This window comes from Acinonyx jubatus, chromosome D1 (genome assembly GCF_027475565.1).
Source record: "Acinonyx jubatus isolate Ajub_Pintada_27869175 chromosome D1, VMU_Ajub_asm_v1.0, whole genome shotgun sequence".
Lineage (NCBI taxonomy): Eukaryota > Metazoa > Chordata > Mammalia > Carnivora > Felidae > Acinonyx > Acinonyx jubatus.
In genome coordinates this window covers 112848927-112865365 of record NC_069390.1, presented here as the reverse complement: position 1 = coordinate 112865365, position 16439 = coordinate 112848927, and the positions used below count along the sequence as shown (strand labels likewise).

The window sequence follows — 16439 nt, the reverse complement described above, 5'->3', positions numbered from 1 at the left end:
ATTTTTTTTAATATGCAATCCTTTCAAAGCCAAATCTTCTCTTTACCCACACCCTTCCATGATTAACACCATTGTCTGTCTCTGCATTGGCAAGTAATGGACTTTACGGTGTTCAGATACAGCCCATTTTTCCTCACCTGGAGACTGAAAGGTGAGTTTTGCAGTGAGACAACCACGCTCCAGTATTTTCTGTCAAGACCACAGGTAAATGTGAAGCCTCTGTTGTGAGGCAAGTCTGGGTTTTGTTCCCAGCTCTGGCACCTATTCTATATTTAAGTTACTTAGTTTCTAAAAGCCTCAGTTTTCTCATTTCTAAAACGAGGGTATTAATAGTGTTTACCTCATACAGTTGTTATCAGCATAAAGTTAGATTAAATTCAATAATGCATGGAAAGCACTTATCATGTGCCTGCACACAGTAGAGGCTCAGGAAACCTTTCTTGTAGTTGTGTGCTTCTTATACTCCTGTTTCTTTACTGGGCTGTACGCTCTTTGAGATCAGACATTCATTTTTCATTTTTGGTCCCTAGCAAAGTTTTAAGCAGACGGTAGATTCTGGTCACCCACTTGATATACGTAGTAAAACCATACTGAATTTGTGTTAATTCTCAGTTTCAGAGTAATACAAATAGCAGAGTAAAACGAGGCAGTGGGACTTCATTTTGTTCACTGGTAGTAGGTCTGCTATGAGGTGTGACTGTGGCTTGGCCTCCAGGAAGCAGCTGTATGGTCAGAGTCAGACATCACTGGGCTGCCCTCCTTACAAGCGTCCAGAAAGCACCGAATTTGAGCAGAGAAATATGACTGTGAGAACAGGATGAACAAATACATTTAATCTGATTAATCATTTTATTTTTATTTGTTAGGCTGACTACAACAGGAATACAAGAGTTAAAGCCAGTGGCTTGACACTTGTGCAGGATAGTCATGCTTATGGCCATCCTCTGACAATATGCCTTTAATTAAGCTCTTGTTGGAATTTTTAAAAACCTTTCTCAAAACGTGGTTGCTTTCTTTTCATGTTCCAATTGAAAGGAAATTGGAAGAGGTGCCAATTCCGTCGGACTCTGAGGAGATCTACTGACTTCAGGACATATTAGTTTTGCACAGTCACAGAGGTAGCACTTGATGACTGAGAAAGCCACAGTCATCCCTGTTGCAGCTCCCAAAACTTTCATCTTGTCAGGTCAGCCCAACTTAAAAGACACTGAGGAATGTGAGTATCTTTTCTGGATTCTTTGGAGTCAAGCCCATTTGCTGTCACAGAGCACCCCTTGGCATAGAGGCCAATCTCCTTCATGGCACAACACAAAGCTTTGTGGGTGTTAGGTTATTTTAACTTGCTAATAGTGCATTTGCTATGAGGCTGATTTTTACAACTTCTGGCTCAGATGCTGTCACAAAACATTTGAAAGCCTACCTTTTCTGTATTACTAAATAACTTCTCAGTAAATGATACCCACAAATACAAAATCACTGAGTGCAAATTTCAGTTGCATTTTGTGATCTGGTTACATAAAACTACTTTGACTTAAATTAATTCAAAGTTGGGGCTAACTAGATTTTTGTGACTATTTTATCTCTAAAATGAAGTTAAAAATTTGCATTTGAAACCTCTCTTTACTGAATTTAAAGAAACATTTCCAGTTAATACCCAGCATCATTTAAATGTTGGTAGTCTGTGTAGTTGAAAAGATGAACTTTCACCTCTCTCTTTTAATCGTTGTAGATATTGCTTCACATCGTAAGAGCAGCCTACGTGGATGCCTACAAACGCACATCCCTGCTTCATATATTTTGACAGAGGGTAGAACATACTGAGAATAAAGGTAAGTATTTGCAAGTTCCCTCCACAGTTTCCTTTATACCCAATGCCAAATGTGGGATTTACCTGTAAATGCCTCAAAAAAAGCACAACATTATGCTATAATTGGACCAAATAATCAGTTGTGACTTTGATACTTCTCCAATAAAGGATTCATTATTTGGACAATAATTTTTCAGTCACAGTAGAAATCAAAAGATAAAGAGGTTTTGAGAGTCCATATTGGCTACAAAAGAAAACAGGACAAGCATTTCATATACACTTTTCTATGTGCACTCGCGTGTGTATGCATATGCACATGCACATACACACACAAACTAAACCATGTTCCCAGGGCTCAGTAGAGGAAGCACTTTTTCACTGTTAAGTGTAACGTTTTCAAAGAGGTGAACTGGCAAATTTAGGAAAGATTTAACCCAATTTTGCACAGATATTACCAATCATATTCTGTGAGGGCTTAGAGCAGATGATTAAATAGCATTTTCCAAACAGCTACAGGTTATCTGTCCCTAGATTTCAGGGCTGGAAGTCACCATCAGGGAATCCATAAGGTAGGCAAGCAGTTACCTGAAATCACCTTCAAGGTAAAGACCACACGGAGAGTGTGCTGTGTCAGCCTCCTCCTACCAGCCAAGACAATCCCCAGGCAGACACGAGATAGCAAGCACAGCATCACGATTGTTATGCTCAAGAAAACATCAAATAGTCGGGCATGATTTTCACCATAATCCGCAAACTTTAGCCTGAACAATGAAATTTAATCACCAAAAATATTAAATATTAGGGTTTCAGATAATGGAATTTCCCAAGTTATCTTTGGACATTTTCTTGTCTAAAAGATGGTCACAATGGCACTTAAAAAGTAAATTGGAAAATAATATGGCTTCAAGTAGACAAATAAATAGTATTTTTAATGGACATCTTTGCATTATCTATTGCCTTCCTCTTGCTTTGGTTCCGTTGATAATTTCTCCCCAAGTTTTCTAATAAGTTCTGCGAGGTCTTCTGAATTCTGAGTTTTCTCTTCAAGGAGCTCATAGCGGAGGCTTGAGATGTCCTGTTTAATTTCCTTCAGTTCCCCTTTAAAAAACAAGAGAGATAGGAAGTCAACTATAAATATATAATGCAGAGAAACTAGTGATTCTGGAACAGAATGAAATCAGTCAGTTCCACACACATCTGTAGTTTGAATCCTTTCAAAGGAAAAAACTTCCTAAGGGGGCAGGTTTCAATTTTCTCAGCTAAAGCTTTTGGTTAATGAAAAGGTTATAGAGAAAAAATTATAACAAAAGTCCCAAGGAAATTGGAAGAGGTGCCAATTCCGTCGGACTCTGAGGAAATCTGCTGACTTGAGGACCTATTAGTTTTGAACAGTCACAGGGGTAGCACTTGATGGTAGTGCCTTCTACTGAGAAAGCCACAGTCATTACTGTTGCAGGTCCCAAAACTTACATCTTGTCAGGTCAACCCAACTTAAAAGACACTGAGGAATCTGAGTATCTTTTCTAGATTCTCTAGTAAAAAGGAAACATTCATGGCAAATGTTTGCAGGATTGGGGGCAAGAGCCTTTTACTTTTCCCAACCACTTCCTCATCCCTGCAAGCCACTCCCCAAAAGCAACAGTTACTTATGTCGCAAGTGACACCTGCCCCAACTCTGGAAAAACAGCCTATTTTCCGACACTATTTAGTAGTGCTGACGGTTGGTGAGACCCTCCCTCTCTTCCCTAGGAGGCTCACCCTCCCCAAACCGCTCTCTCCAGCTTTTCTCCAGCTCTACATCAGGGTTGCACCCACACTCAGGCTCAGGGGCCGGCTGGTCCCTGTTCAGCTCACCTTCATTCACGTCGTCACTCTCCCGATCTATCTGGGCTTGTAAGACGTATCTTTTAATGAGCCTCTTCATAATTTTCTAGACAAAGGAGAAACCCAGCTCAGTTTTATGTTTATGACAAATCTTTCATTTGGAATAACTGTCTGGGTCTTTCCCCTGCAAGGACCTTAGAAGTAATGCTAACAAAGACTAAGAGGATTTACCTGGCATGGAACGCACACTATTGGCAAATTATTACAGCAATTTTTACATTACCAGAGCTAATGACTCACAAGTTAATTCTTGAGAAAAGAATAGGCTTAGCAAAAACATCTACCCCTTGATGTTTACTGCTTATATTTTACTTGCAAAGTAGTAGAGCAAAACAATGCCTTTCATTTGAGGAGCTTGACGGTGTGTATAGTACTGGATGTGGAAATGGCAAATTAAGCAAACATACACTCATTTATGTTTTGACCTCCCTTACCAAGAAAGGTAGTTTTGATTTTATACTTGCTAATAATTCAGAAACATCTAGTTTCTTTTTTTTTAGTGCATTACTTCTATTTTTTAAAATTTATATTAGCATATAGTGCAATAATGATTTCAGGAGTAGAATGCAGTGATTCACTCCCTACATATAACACCCAGTGTTCATCGCAACAAGTGTCTTCCTTAATGCCCTTTGCCCATTTAGCCCTTCCCCCACCCACAATCCCTCCAGTAACCCTCAGTTTGTTCTCTATATTTAAGAGTCTCTTATGTTTTCCCCCCTCCCCGTTTTTATATTAGTTTCCCTTCCCTTATGTTCATCTGTTTTGTATCTTAAAGTCCTCATATGAGTGAAGTCATGATATTTGTCTTTCTCTAATTTTGCTTAGCGTAATACATTATAGTTCCATCCACATCGTTGCAAATGGCAAAATTTCATTATTTTTGATTGCTGAGTAATATTCCAGTGTGTGTGTGTGTGTGTGTGTGTGTGTGTGTGTGTGTGTGTATGTATACACACACATTCCACATCTTCTTTATCCATTCATCTGTCAATGGACATTTGGGCTCTTTCCATAGTTTGTCTCTTGTCCATAGCACTGCAATAAACATTAGAGTATACGTACCCCTTCAAAACAGCATACCTATATCATCTGGATAAATACCTAGTAGCGCAATTGCTGGGTCTTAGGGTAGTTCTATTTTTTAATTTTTTGAGGAACCTCCGTAATGTCTTCCAGAGTGGCTGTACCAGTTTGCATTCCCATCAGGAGTGCAAAAGGGTTTCTCTTCCTCCACATCCTCGCCAACATCCATTGTTGCCTGAGTTGTTAATTTTAACCATTCTAACAGGTGTGAGGTGGTATCTCATTGTGGTTTTGATTTGTTTTCCCTGATGATGAGTGATGTTGAACATTTTTTCATGTGTCTGTTTGCCATCTGGATGTCTTCTTTAGAAAAGTGCCTATTCATGTCTTTTGCACATTTCTTCACGGGATTATTTGGTTTTTGGGTGTTGAGTTTGATAAGTTCTTTATGGATTTTGGATACTAATCCTTTATCTGATATGTCATTTGCAAATAACTTCTCCCATTCCATTGGTTGACTTTTAGTTTTGCTGATTGTTTCCTTTGCTGTCCAGAAGCTTTTTGTTTTGATGAGGTCCCAGTAGTTCATTTTTGCTTTTGTTTCCCTTGCATCCAGAGATATGTTGAGTAAGAAGTTGCTGTGGCCAAGGTCAAAGAGGTTTTTTCCTGATTTCTCCTCTAGGATTTTGACGGCTTCCTGTCTTATGTTTAGGTCTTTCATCCATTTTGAGTTTATTTTTGTGTATGGTGTAAGATAGTGGTCCAGGTTCATTCTTCTGCATGTCAGTGTCCAGTTTTCCCAGCACCATTTTTGAAGAGACTGTCTTTATTCCATTGGATATTCTTTCCTGCTCCATCAAAGATTAGTTGGCTATATGTTTGCAGGTCCATTTCTGGGTTCTCTACTCTGTTCCACTGATCTATGTGTCCGTTTTTGTGCCAGTACCATACTGTCTTTATGATTACAGATTTGTAATACATTTTGAAGTCTGGAATTGTGATGCCTCCAGCTTTGGTTTTCTTTTTCAGAACTGCTTTAGCTATTCAGGGTCTTTTCTGGTTCCATACAAATTTTAGGATTGTTTGTCCCTGCTCTGTGAAGAATGCTGGTGTTATTCTTATAGGGATTGCTTTGGGTACTATTGACATTTTAGCAATATTTGTTTCTCCAATCCATGAACATGGAATATTGCCCCCCCCTTTTTTGGTGTCTTCTTCAGTTTCTCTCATAAACTTTTTATAGTTTTCGGTGTATAGATTTTTCACCTCTTCGGTTAGGTTTATTCCTAGGTATTTTATGTTTTGTGGTACAATTATAAATGGTACTGATTCCTTGATTTCTCTATCTGCTGCTTCATTATGGGGGTATCGAAATGCAACCAATTTCTGTGCATTGATTGTAAATCCTGTGACTTTGCTGAATTCATAGATCAGCTTTAGACGTTTTCGGTTGAAATCTTTTGGGTTCTCCATATAGAGTATCATGTCATCTGAGAAAAGTCGAAGTTTGACTTCCTCCTTGCTGATTTGGATGACTTTTATATCTTTGTGTTGTCAGATTGCTGAGGCTAGGACTTCCAACTATGTTAAAAAACAGTGGTGAAAGTGGACATCCCTGTCATGTTCCTGACCTTGGGGGAAAGTTCTGTTTTTCTGCATTAAGGATATTAGCTGTGGGTCTTTTGTATATGGCCTTTATGATCTTGAGGTCTGATCCTTCCATCCCTATGTTCTTGAGGGTTTTTATCAAGAAATGATGCTGTACTCTGTCAAATGCTTATTCTGCATCTATTGAGAGGATCGTGTGGTTTTTATTCTTTCTTTTATTGATGTGATGCACCACATTGATTGTTTTGCGGATACTGACTCAGCCCTGTACCGGATTCAACAATACATTAAAAGAATCATTCACCACGATCCCACTTGAATAAGTTTGGAAGTTTTCCTTCCATTTCCAGTTTTTGGAACAGCTTCCAAAAGTAGGTGTTAACTCTTCTTTAAATGTTTGGTAGAATTCCCCGGGAAAGCCATCCAGCCCTAGACTCTTGTTTGTTGGGAGATTTTGGATTACTAATTCGATTTCTTTACTGGTTATGGGTCTGTTCAAATTTCCTATTTCTTCCTGTTTCAGTTTTGGTATTTTATATGTTTCTAGGGATTTGTCCATTTCTTTCAGATTGCCTAATTTATTGGCATATAATTGCTCATAATATTCTCTTATTATTGGTTTCATTTCTGCTGTGTTGGTTGTGATCTCTCCTCTTTCATTCTTGATTTTATTTATTTGGGTCCTTTCCTTTTTCTTTTTGATCCAAGTGGCTAATGGTTTATCAATTTTGTTAATTCTTTCCAAGAACCAGATCTTGGTTTCATTGATCTGTTCTACTGTTTTGTTGTTGTTGTTGTTGGTTTTGACAGCATTGACTTCTGCTCTAATCTTTATTATTTCCCATATTCTGCTTGTTTGGGGTTTTATTTGCTGTTCTTTTTCCAGGTCTTTAAGGTGTATGTTAGGTTGTGTATCTGAGACCTTTCTTCCTTCTTTAGGAATGCCTGGATTGCTATATACTTCCCTCTTATGACTGCTTTCACTGCATCCCAGAGGTTTTGGGCCGTCATGTTATTTTAATTGGCTTCCATGTACTTTTTAATTTCCTCTTTAACTTCTTGGTTAACCCATTCCTTATTTAGTAGGAAGTTCTTTAATCTCCAAGTATTCATTGTCTTTCCAATTTTTTTCTTGTAGTCGATTTTGAGTTTCATAGTGTTGTGGTCTAAAAATATGCATGGTATGATCTTGATCTTTTTGTACTTGTTGAGGCCTGATTTGTGTCCTAGTATGTGATCTATTCTGGAGAATGTTCCATGTGTACTCAAGATGAATGTGTATTCCACTGCTTTAGGACGAAATGTTCTGAATATATCTGTTAAGTCCATCTGGTCCAGTGTGTAATTCAAAGCCATTGTTTCCTTGTTGATTTTATGCTTGGATGATCTGTCCATTGTTGTAAGTGGGGTGTTGAAGTCCCCTGCTATTATGGTATTATTATCAAGGAGTTTCTTTATGTTTGTGATTGACTGATTTATATATTTGGGTTCTCTCAGGTTGTGGGCATAAATGTTTGCAATTGTTAGGTCTTTTGGTGGATAGACCCCTTAATTATGATATGATTCCCTTCCTCACTTCTTGTTACAGTCTTTATTTTAAAATCTAGACTGTCTGATATAAGAATGGCTACTCCAGCTTTCTTTTGGCAACCATTAGCACGATAGATGTTTCTCCATCCCCTTACTTTCAATCTGAAGGTGTCTTTAGGTCTAAAGTGGATCTCTTGTAAACAGCATATAGATGGATCTTGTTTTCTTATCCATTTTGATACCCTTTGTCTTTTGATTGGAGCATTTAGTCCATTGACATTTAGAGTGAATACTGAAAGATATGAATTTATTGCCATTATGTTTCTTGTAGAGCTGGAGTTTCTGGTGGTGTTCTCTGGTCCTTTCTAGTCTTTGTTGGTTTTGGTATTTTTTGTTTTCTTTTGTTTTGTTTTGTTTTGTTTTGTTTTGCTTCATCTTTTCTCCCCTCAGAAAGTCCCCCTTAAAATTTCTTGCAGGACTGGTTTAGTGGTCATGAACTTCTTTAGTTTTTGTTTGTCTGGGAAACTCTTTATCTCTCCTATTTCGAATGACAGCCTTTCTGGATAAACAATTCTTGACTGTATATTTTTTCCAATTCAGCATGTTGAATATATCCTGCCACTCCTTTCTAGCCTGCCAAGTTTCTGTGGATAGGTCTGCTGTGAACCTGATCTGTCTGCCCTTGTAGGTTAAGCATTTTTTTTTCCTTGCTGCTTTCGTAATTCTTTCCTCGTCTGTGTATTTTGTGAATTTGACCATGATATGCCTTGTTGATGGTTGGTTTTTGTTCAGTCTAATAGGAGTTCTCTGCGCTTCTTGGATTTCAATGTCTTTGTCTTTCCCCAGGTTAGGAACATTTTCCATTATGGTTTGCTCACATAAGCCTTCTACCCCTTTTTCTCTCTCTTCATCTTCTGGGATTCCTATGATTTGGATGTTATTCCTTTTTAATGAGTCACGGAGTTCTCAAATTCTTGTATCATTCTTTTGCCTTAGTTTCCCTCTTTTTTCTCTACTTCATTATTTTCCATAATTTTGTCTTCTGTATTGCTGATTCACTGCTCTGCCTCATCCATCCATGCTGCCGTGGCATCCATTCAACATAGCATGTCAGTTATAGCATTTTTTTAAAATTTTTTTTAACATTTATTTATTTTTGAGACAGAGAGAGATAGAGCATGAACGGGGTGGGTCAGAGAGAGAGGGAGACACAGAATCTGAAACAGGCTCCAGGCTCTGAGCTGTCAGCACAGAGCCCGAGGTGGGGCTCGAACCCACGAACTGCGAGATCGTGACCTGGGCTGAAGTTGGACGCTTAGCGGACTGAACCAACCAGGCGCCCCAGTTATAGCATTTTTAATTTCATCCTGACTAGATTTTACTTCTTTAATCTCCGCAGAAAGGGATTTATGCTTTTTTCAAACCCAGCTAATTCTTATTATCATGATTCTAAATACTAGTTCAGACATCTTGCTTATATCTGTGTTGATTAAGTCCCTGGCTGTCATTTCTTCCTGTTCTTTCTTTTGGGGTGAATTCCTTCATTTTGTCATTTTGGAAGAAGAAAAAGAATTCGTAAAATAAAAAATAAAATTATAAAGTTAAAAACAACACAAAAAATTAAATAAAGGGAGCTAGATCCTAGATATGTTTTGATTTGGTTTTGAAAGAAACTTGATAGAATAGAGAAAAAAGGAAAAGAAAAAAGGTAAGAAAAATTTTTTAAATGTTTAAAAATTATACAATAAAATAAAATGAAATGAGGTAAAATAGAATTTAAAATTTTACAAAAAAGAAAAAGTGTAGTAAAAATATTTTTAAAAGTTTTAAACTGAAAAAAAAATTTTTTTTTCTCTTTCTGTATCCAAGAATAAGAAAAGAAAAAAACAAAAAAAAGAATAGATGGACCAGAGAACAGAATGAAATCCAAAATAAATTACATCCAGTTTCCCCTAAAAATCTAACTAGGATGCACTTTATAGTCTGTGTAGTAAGCAGGTGGAGAGACTTGTGGTGGTTCTCTAGGGCATGTTCTTGGAGGGCGCAATTGGGTAGGGCTTGGTGTAACAGCTCCGTTCTCCACTAGGTGGTGCTGCTTAGCTTAATGGGGTGTATAGGTGTGGCGTGCATGTGTGTTTATGCACAGGTGCGGGAGAGGTAAAAATGGCATCACCCAGCTTCACAGTCTCTAGCACCAGAATTCTATGCTCTCACTCAGTGGCAATCAAGCACCCCTCCTTTGTCGCTGGCTTCTGTCTGCTCCCTGCTTCTACACTGTCTGTGTCCAAGCTGTCAGCCTGCCAGGCACCTCTCTCCCAAATTTTATCTCAGATGGGGCTGTGTTTCCAAACCCCTCACTTCTGAGAGCCCTACAGCTTGGACCTCCTCCAACATTCTGAGGGAGGGTCTCACTGGGCAATGGCCAGGTGCTAGCTTGCCCCAGGTAACATTAGTGTGGCTGCGCTCTTGCAGAGGTTCAGAGAATGTGGCCGGGTGCCTGCTTGCCCCAGGAAAAGTTCATGTGCTCACACGGCAGCAGAGGCTCAGAGATTATGGCAAAACACAACACACAGCTAGCACCAGGTTTAACCATGCCCTGGCATCTTTGTTCCAATACCAGAAAACATGGCTGTTCTCTGGGGTCCACTGGGACCTTTTCCTATGGGGAGGTTGTATGGCCTCCACCAAATGCCCTCCTAGCAGAGGAACGGCTTCTCCCCTGCGGCCCATGGACCCCTCACACCTCACTGTATGCTCCTAGGGACTCAGAGCTCTGTCAGAACTCCCTATCAGAGCTCTGCCAGGTATTGAGCTGAGGAGTTTCCAACTCTGTGTTCCCCTGTTTACAGAGTCCTAATGGTACTGAAACCCTCTTCTTTCTCCTTTCTCCCTTTTTTGTTCAATCCATTGTGGGTGTTTTCACTCTTTCTCTTTCTCTCCATCTACTTTCAGGGGGAGTGCTTTTCCTATACTATACCGCCTGTCTCTGTCCCCTCTCTGCAAACAAAAACAGCTCCCTACCCTTCACAGCTTCTCTCTCCCCCAGTTCACCTCTCTGTGCCGTGTACATGCTGAGTTCTGTGGTTCAAGTTAAGCAGATTGTTTTGTCAATCCTAACATCAATTTTCCACATGTGAAAAATGGGTTGTGCTGATCTAGCTGCATTTCAGGGATGAGAGAAGCCGAGAACTTCCAGGCTGCTCCACCATCTTGCCCCTCCCAGTGCACTGGAATGTCTAGTTTCAATGTAACAAAGTTTTCCCCCATCTGGGCTTCAACCATGAGAATGTTGGAAATGCAGGAGGTTCAGTACCATGTGCAGGAAGTCCTGGGTGGATATATAGTTAAACCAAATCTAACTCTCTAAACCCCAAATTAAATGGTGGACAGTAAAATTCCACTTTTAAGAACTTATTCTAAGGATGTAACTGGGTGCATGGACAATGTTCATAGTAGTACTACTTATAATAGTAGAAAAAACTGTTAAAGTTCCATCAATAGGAAATTATTTTAATTATCATATATTTGTACAAAGAGTACTATACATCCATTAAAATTAATATCAATATGTTTTGTGAAGTGAAAAACTGTTAGCCATTATTTAAGTACTATTAACTCCTTTATATACTATATATACAGTTATATAATATTGAAGTATATGTAAAATTATACATATACACATAATCACCTGGCAGAATATCACCAAATAAGTAGTCTTTAAATCTCAGTAGTGGGTTTTGAGGTACACTTTATTCTCTCCTGTATGTTTTTTTGTGAGGATAGACTTTTTACAATGAACATATAGGCCTTTTACAATGAACATGTAGACTCTAAGCTCTGGGATGCCAAGACTTCATCTATTTTATTTACTTACGTATCTCCAGTCCTGAGAAAGTATAGGCACATATTTGTTGAACTCATGCATTATTTTGATATTGAGAAAAACAACATAATAGTTCATTTTCACTTAAAGAATCACATAGTTTGGGATTTTAAATATTACAAATAACTAGTCTTAGTTTTCTAAAAAAAAAAATCATGCTTACCTGATACTTTCCTGGAGGATTATTGAAACTATTTAACTGGAAATCTTGTGAGCTCCTTATACTTGATTGTTTACTATGCCCAAGCTGTAATTTGAAAAGAATCAAAAATTCTTATTTTTCTTCTAAATAATGTAATGATATTTATTAGTTATATATAGGAATTTATAAGTTACATGTATAAATTTTTCATTTAATTTGCTTTATAGTCTATCTTCCAAGACGAACCAGAGGCACCTGAGGGGTGCCGGATCTCTCAATGGTTATTCAAGGTTGTCTGAGGACTTTCATAGACTTTATGGCTATCAGTCATGTAGTCATAACAGTCATGCTTTAACATTCTCACAGGCACATCTCTGAGAGAGGAGGAGGCAAACAAGTTGGGGAAGTGATGGTGGTGATCTAAGAAGTCCTCTGTTAAGGGAGCAACAGGCCAGCATCCATGAGCACTACACCCACACTTGTAGGTGGGTGCCTGAAGTAACACAAGGGTAAGACTTTGTTGTGAGACAGAGTTCAGGGGCCAATAAAAAACACATTAATGCATTTGAATTTTAGGATCTACATAGTATCACATTTGGGCAGTACTTTTGAAACCATATATTTGCTTGAACAGGCAAATAAAAAAGATCTAAAACAATCTGCAATTAAGGTGGTAAAGTCCTGTATACACACGCTAATAGGACACCTGGGTGGCTCAAGCTGTTAAGCGTACAAGTTCATCTCAGGTCATGATCTCACGGTCCATGAGTTCGAGCCCCGCATTGGTGCTGTGCTCAAAGTTCAGAGACTGGAGCCTGCTTCAGATTCTGTGTGTCTCTCTCTCTGCCCCTGCCCCACTCATGCTCTCTCTCTCTCAAAAATGAATAAATGTTAAAAACTTTTTTTTAAAAAAAACATGCTAAGAAAATGATTAAAAAAACTCTTCATGGCATTCTCTAAAAGGAAAAACATGGTTTTAAAAATAAGTAAGTAGGAGAACCTGAGCAAAACACATCAGCTTCACATTTGTGTTTTTGTTTTTGTTGTTGTTGTTGTTTTTGGTGTACAACTGTTTTCCAAGGGACAAGAAACTTCAAGACCATCTTCAAAGACAGTGATGATTCATATTTCCCAATGGCATCTAAGTTGCTGTAAGTAAATCTCACTGAGAATTAAAGTCCTTAACTTCAGTGCCTTGATGCTTTAAATGGCCACATGCTGACCTAAAACAGCTATGCACACATTCATCCAGTAAACACTGGACATTGATGGAGGGCCCTCTATATGAAGATGCTGTGCTATGGATTCTGGGTATTCAGTGAAGAACATAACAATCATTATCTTGCTAAGTTATATGCACAGGAAGAATATACTAAGGCTGATAAGATCCATAAAAACACAATACGCAATTTTGAAAATATTAGCACCCCTTTTCATGTAGCTATTTCCCCTTGTCTTTCAACCTCTCTAACAGTGTCAGCAAAATATCCATATTCTTTCACTTTATATTAACTTTAAACATAATTAAGATAAAATTATACAATTGGCCAAATGAACCAAAGAGAGGCAACTTGGATTCTCTAATAAAAGAGTGCTTGACAGAAATGTGAAGACTAAGGCTCTGCCACAACAGCTCTGGAGCAGCAGGTGAGATGCTGGAACTTTCTGCACTGTGTCCAACAATGAAGGGACTAGTCCAGTGGATACCTATTCTCCTTCAAGTCCTACTAATCTATGGATGTGGGAAACAAATGCAAACTTCAACATGTTTTTAACAATGTAATTTTTAATATTTATTCTTAAAAATAGTTATTCATTTATCTTTATGATGATATAATGCTTCCTGGCTTTCAAACTATGACTTATGCTTTAAGGGCACCATTAAACGTGACAAGATTCAAGCCCACTTTCATCCCCCATTTTTCATGATATAGCATGGAGGGTGAGGACAGGTTCATAATCAGAGGAGAGGATCCAGACAAAGGGATCTTTGTGCATTGTGCCTTTGACTTATTTACCACCTATTCATTAATTTACAACCTCATGATTGGAAGTTATTAATTTGATGTCTCCTTCTTTCGTTAGGGGCCACTACTAGTACATCCAAAAAGTGTTCATGGAAATAAGAAAGTGAAAAAAAATATGTTTCTTTGGGATTTTTATTTTTTTGAAGATGAAGAAACCTTAACATTTGATATGTCAATCACCTCCAGTTAAGGCAGCTCAGGACACTACATGCCTATAGGGGCGGGGGGGGGGGGGATTTAATAATATATCAACATCACCCAGGCCTTCGTTCATTCACTCATTTCTATTTTAAGGGCTTTGCGTGTGCTGTTCCCAGTTCTTGAAATGCTCTTTTCCTGACTGGCTTATTAGCTCTGCCTCCTCTTTTGGGTTTTAGCTTAAAACATAAGCTCCGCAGAGAGGTTTTCCTGCCCACCTTATGAAAAATAGATCTGGAGCCAGCTAGGACACTTACTTTATTCACTGGCTTGGTTACATGTTTGTCTACATCCTGCTGGGCTCTATGGAAGGAGAGATTTTGTTTAGCTCACCTCACTGTCCCTGGAGCCAGAACTGCTGGCAGATGGCAAGTGCTCAGAAAGCACTGGTTGGTGAAATAAAGGAAGGAAAAAGTGCTTCTGGGTCCCTGATGGGGTTCACTGGCTGCTAGACACCTTGCTATAGAAAACAGGTTCAATCGAGGTTTGTGAACCAGTTGGCTGCAGCTCAACATAGATGGTAAAGGTACATCTAAACCGTAAAGAACTGAACTGAAGGCATGAGGCTGATGCTGTACCAACGAACACACCGGAGGGCACAGCAGAGGTAACGGTGGCAGGTATGTCAGAAAATGGCATGCTGTTCATTTGAGAATGTGTGTGATTACAGATTGTCCAGACTGTAGATCTTGAAGCGTCAATGGCCACAGCTTCTGTGTATTCGTAACATTTCAGTACAACACACAGTACCCCCACCACTTCATGCTCTCAATAGGTAGAGTCCAAAGATTCTTCATTCCAACAGTTATTGACACTTTGGGCTGGACAAGTCTTTATTGTGTGGGGCTTCCTGTGCATTGTAGAATGTTTAGCAGGATCCCCGCCCTCTACCTACTAGATGCCAATAACAGCTCCCCTGTCCGGTTGTGACAACCAAAATGTCTCCAGGTATTACAAATGTACCCTGAGGTGCCGGTAGTGGGGGCAGGGGATGGATCACCCCTGGTTGGGAACCACTGGTATAGCTGAATGGTATATGGCTAAACAGTTATAAATTCACATGGATCACTTTTATGTGACTAGTTCTTCTCTAAATCGGAAATATAAACTTGGATACAAATATAACAAAAATTTCTAATCAATTTCTAATACATAATAGTCATATAATAAATACTTGTTACAATCATATGAAAGAAAGGGAATGTAAGGATAAATTTACTCAATGGTGCAAAGAAGCGCTATTACCACTTGGTGGCAGAAAATTCTAATGTAGAACTAAGTGTTCCATGGCCAGCTATTCAAGCAGGCTAGAAAGTAAGGGGGATTCAACTGGCCAAATGAATAGTATTTAAACCTTAGGGATGTGGATATCTATAAATGGTAGTGATGTGTGAAATGCAACGGAAGTGGCAGCAGGAAGAGCTGGCTTTAAGCTTTGTTCCTGACTCATGTGAAAATACACTGATTCTGAATGAGCTACTGTCTATCTTTGTTTTTATACCACATCTCCTGCATTCTTTATGTTTTCTCTTGTTCATTTCCTAGTAATTATTTTGATATTAGCATTTAGAGTAAAGCCAGGAACAGAGCAATGAGCTAAAAATGTACAGATACCATGTTCAGTCCACAGGGATGCAGACATGAAATGCACCACGTGGGGGCAGTGCTTATAAGCGCTTGCTTTGGAATCAAGTAGATTTGAATTTGAATTCTGGCTGTTTGAAATGAGACTGTGGGCAGGTTACTTCAGCTCTACTGTCCTCGGGTTTCTAATGCATGAAATAGGGGAAATAATATTACCTACCTACTAGAGGTGGTGTAAGAATCAAACAGGAAGGCTGTGGGATACACCGCTGGACATACAGTAGATGCTCTACAAGTGTCAGCAGCTATTACTGTTCTACAGAAGGATAAATATCTACTATGTGGATTTAGTCCTATTTCATGTTTCTTTTTCTTTATTTTTATTTTTAGTGTTTATTTTTCTTTGAGAGAGACAGAGACAGAGACAGAGAAGAGCATGGGCATGGGAGAGGCAGAGAGAGAGGGAGACCCAGAATCCAAAGCAGGCTCCAGGCTCCCAGCTGTCAGCACAGAGCCCAACATGGGGCTCGAACTCACGCACTGAGAGATCATGACCCGAGTTGAAGTCGGAGGCTCAAGCGACTGAGCCACCCAGACACCCCTCATGTTTCATTTTAATCTAGTCTAGTCTACTCTGCTGAATATTACTGTTCACTGATGTGTCCATGACAAAGTCATTCAGGGAATGAAATATTCTGTGATTCCCATGATTCCCACACCCAGATGGGCCTTAGAATATCCTAAGGCCTA

General features: G+C 39.0%; 1 protein-coding gene across 5 annotated transcripts in view; it reads right to left on the bottom strand.

Annotated features, from left to right (window-relative positions):
• Nucleotides 1-812: 812 nt before the first annotated feature.
• The window catches only part of TRPC6 (transient receptor potential cation channel subfamily C member 6), a 131290-nt gene continuing 115663 nt past the window's right edge, over nt 813-16439 (bottom strand). For 4 of the 5 annotated variants that reach the window (XM_027051937.2, XM_027051939.2, XM_053204217.1 and 1 more), the window contains 3 exons: nt 11902-11985; nt 3662-3737; nt 813-2905 (listed from right to left, as the gene is read on the bottom strand). In XM_027051937.2, coding sequence (XP_026907738.2) covers nt 2754-2905; nt 3662-3737; nt 11902-11985 — 312 coding nt within the window. In that variant the 3' untranslated portion in view covers nt 813-2753. Of the gene's footprint in view, nt 2906-3661; nt 3738-11901; nt 11986-12048; nt 12374-16439 lie in introns of those variants that run through there. The other variant, XM_053204215.1, reaches the window with a different exon arrangement.